Here is a 3,201-nt window from a genome sequence, read left to right on the forward strand (position 1 = left end):
GCCCCTATGGCAGGTGCTCAGCACTTCTTTCCGGCAGCTTGTGCAGTGGAACTAGCCCCAAGTTGTATTGGTTCTTCCTTTCCCTTGGACCCAGCCAGTTACACCGAGAGGGGGACACTGTCGTATGGGCAGCCGAGCGTCTCCTTATCTTCTCGCCCAGGCCTTAGCGCAAACTGTAGAGGGCACTCCAGCGGTGTCGCAAGACTCACGTGACGAGGCAGTTTACCGGTTCTAAGCTCCGACTGATTGGCGTAAGAAGGAGCGCCACGGGTCTCGTCCGACGATGGGAGAAGCTCTCGCAGCTTCATTGGGTGGCTACCGCCCGCCTCAAGCTGGGCAGCCCGCAGCCAGTAAGGTGCCGCCCCGTCATTGCTTGCCTTCTCTACTGGGTGCGTAGAGCTCAGGGGACCCTTTAGACAAGCGAGCAAGTACTTGCACCAAGCAGTCAAAATCAAAAAACTACGAAGACTCCAGCTCTTCGATTCGCAAGCTGGAACATTCGCACCATGTGCCCTGGTCTCTCCGCTGACCTTCAGCTAATGGACGACTCCCGCAAGACCGCCATCATCAACAACTCAACATCGACGTCGCCTGTCTCCAGGAAACCCGGCTGGCCGACAGTAGACAAGCTGTCCCACGCCTGCAAGGAGTTTGGGAGTAACGATCATCCTCAGGAAGACCAACATCCTGGCGCAATTTGCTGAGTCTCCCCCCCACCCCCCCACCCCCAGTGATCACCATCGACAACACGGAGCTGGAGGTTGTGGACACCTTCAGTTACTTGGGCTCCACCGCGTCAAGCTCGACTTCGCTCGATGCTGAGATCAGCTGCAGGATCGCCAAAGCAGCCGCTGTCATGGCAAAAGTCAGCAAGCGAGTGTGGGGCAATGACCTGTTGAGCGAAAGGACCAAGATGTGCGTCTACCAAGCTTGTGTCCTGTCGACTCTCCTTTATGGCAGCGAGTCGTGGACGTCCTATGCCACACAAGAGCGGCGACTCAACGCATTCCACCTCCGCTGCCTTCGGCGCCCGCTACACATCAGGTGGCAGGACAGAGTCACCAAAACCGAGGTCCTGGAGCGCGCTGGCTCACTGAGCATGCCATCACTGCTCATTCAGCGACGCCTTCGTTACCTCAGCCATGCACATCGCATGGAGCCTGACCTCCTGTCAAGAGAACTCCTTTATGGAGAACTGCGGGATGGCGTCCGTCGCGTGGGTCGACCGCTGCTTCGTTCAATTTTGAAATCACACGGATGATTTCAGACCAAATTGCACTCCACTCAGTTCAATTGACATTATTGATCGAGAACTCGAACTTGTACTCCAGTCTTAAGCTAGTCTCCCTAGATGCCGAGATGGACTAGTTCAAACTCAATTTATAAAAAGACATTAATAATTCATGAGCCTAACAGCCTATCAAAACACCGATAAAACGTCACATGTATGAGCTTTATATCCTGATAAAACACTCCTCGTTAGTATTCTTATATAAAGAATACTAATAAGGCATAGCTTGTTTTTCTTGTATGCTTATATTCACCTCACGATTTAAACCATTGTTTTGAGACCAGAGGGACTCGCTCTTTGTGGAATGTTTTTTAAGCCGTTCAAAAAACTTGCAGCACGTGTTTTATCGGGTCTAAAAACGACTCTCCGCCCCACCCCAATCCTCTGCGGCCCGTTTTGCTCAAAGCTTTCTCGCAGGATATCTTTAAAATCGCCGTTATTTTGTTCCCCGGCGAGCAATGAACCTCTTGCATGAAACGATTCCTTTTAAGAGCTGTCGTTACCTGCAAATGAGGTTTTTCAAAAACACATTCCCATCCTGCGATGTGTGATTTGACTGACAGGCAGGTTATCATTTGACCAATCATTGAGAAATGATGGGTATCACATTAGTCGTTTCTATAGCAACCATAGCGTACGCTCAAGTGAGGGATGGGAAAACAAGCCCAGCCAAAAAAGGACAATAAAAGTTAAAGCGACACCATAAAAGAAATCTCTAATAGCAGGATAATCTTGCTCCAGTACGAAAGCACCACACCTCTTCTCATTACTAGTTATGCGGACCGTATTCATAAATGGTGACCAAGAAATTAAATCTTTTGTCTTTGTGCTAATCATCCTCACTAGCCTACCTTTAGAACAATTTTTTTTTTAAATTTTGTTCGTGCTAATTAACGAGGCTAACTAGTGAGGATGATTAGAATAAAGACAAAAGAAAATTGCTTAGCCGCCATTCATTAATACGGTCTGCATCTCCTTCATACAACCTCACAATGATTTGACATAAATTAGTATAAACTAGACGCTCTATGAGCGTACAATGGGTTGCCTGTGGTACAAAACAGAAGGGACCGAGCTAGATGGAACTGAACTGCAGCCTTCCGGGCAATTTTTTCAAGTCGGGGGTCATTAAGACTATTTAATGGGTCACCCAGAAGTCGTGCTAGCAGACGGCGAAACAGATCTTTTTCTGAGGTTAAAAACCTGGCTACCAGCCTATTAATAATTTGTCAGAAAGAAAAAATTCCGTGTCATTTTTTGAAAAAATAGGCACGCATTGCGTACGCGTTGTAGTGCAGTAACACAGCGCTTTATTCCATATTGTCAACTGTCTTCCAGGAGATTCAAGTTGTCTTTGCCTAATATGTAGCTCTAATAGTACACGATATTGTGTTGGTATTGTATATCATTGTAGTGCCATGGTAGAAGTCTTGGGTAAATAGCCCCCTGAGAAGACATGTGGTTACTAGCAAAGTACTAAACCCAGAAAGATTGAAGGGAATCGAAAAACATTGGCTTCTAGGCTGACATGCTGATCATTTTCGAGTTTCCTCACAACTTCTTTACACCGCAAGTTTAAGCGTCCGACAGCTTAAACATAAACATAAGCTTCTTATGTTATAGTGGGGACGGCCGCTCTAAAAACGTAAAGCTTTTCCTAGAAGCTGGCCGCCATCTTGAAAATGAACCGACCCGAAAGTACTGGTCCTAGACTTTAATTGGCCAAAACACAATGACCCCGTTGCGTCATTATGTTTCTCATTATGTCGTTATAATTTTCGCATTCTCGCTGCAAAGAAAAGCGACATAGTCATAGTCAAAGCCATAATCATAATCACAAGAAAATGGTCAATCATTTTCTTATGATTATGATTACGTTGATCATAAGGGCGCCTATGATTATGTTTGTG

The 3,201-nt window shown here is 46.6% G+C and overlaps 1 protein-coding gene across 1 annotated transcript; it reads left to right on the forward strand.

Moving 5' to 3' along the window:
- The first annotated feature begins 283 nt into the window (after positions 1 to 283).
- Positions 284 to 1,261, forward strand: LOC138046169 (uncharacterized). Its single transcript, XM_068892845.1, has 2 exons — positions 284 to 350; positions 675 to 1,261. The coding sequence occupies exons 1-2, from the start codon at positions 284 to 286 to the stop codon at positions 1,259 to 1,261; spliced, it is 654 nt and encodes a 217-aa protein (XP_068748946.1).
- The last annotated feature ends 1,940 nt before the right edge of the window (positions 1,262 to 3,201 follow it).

Source organism: Montipora capricornis, chromosome 4 (assembly GCF_036669925.1).
Source record: "Montipora capricornis isolate CH-2021 chromosome 4, ASM3666992v2, whole genome shotgun sequence".
Lineage (NCBI taxonomy): Eukaryota > Metazoa > Cnidaria > Anthozoa > Scleractinia > Acroporidae > Montipora > Montipora capricornis.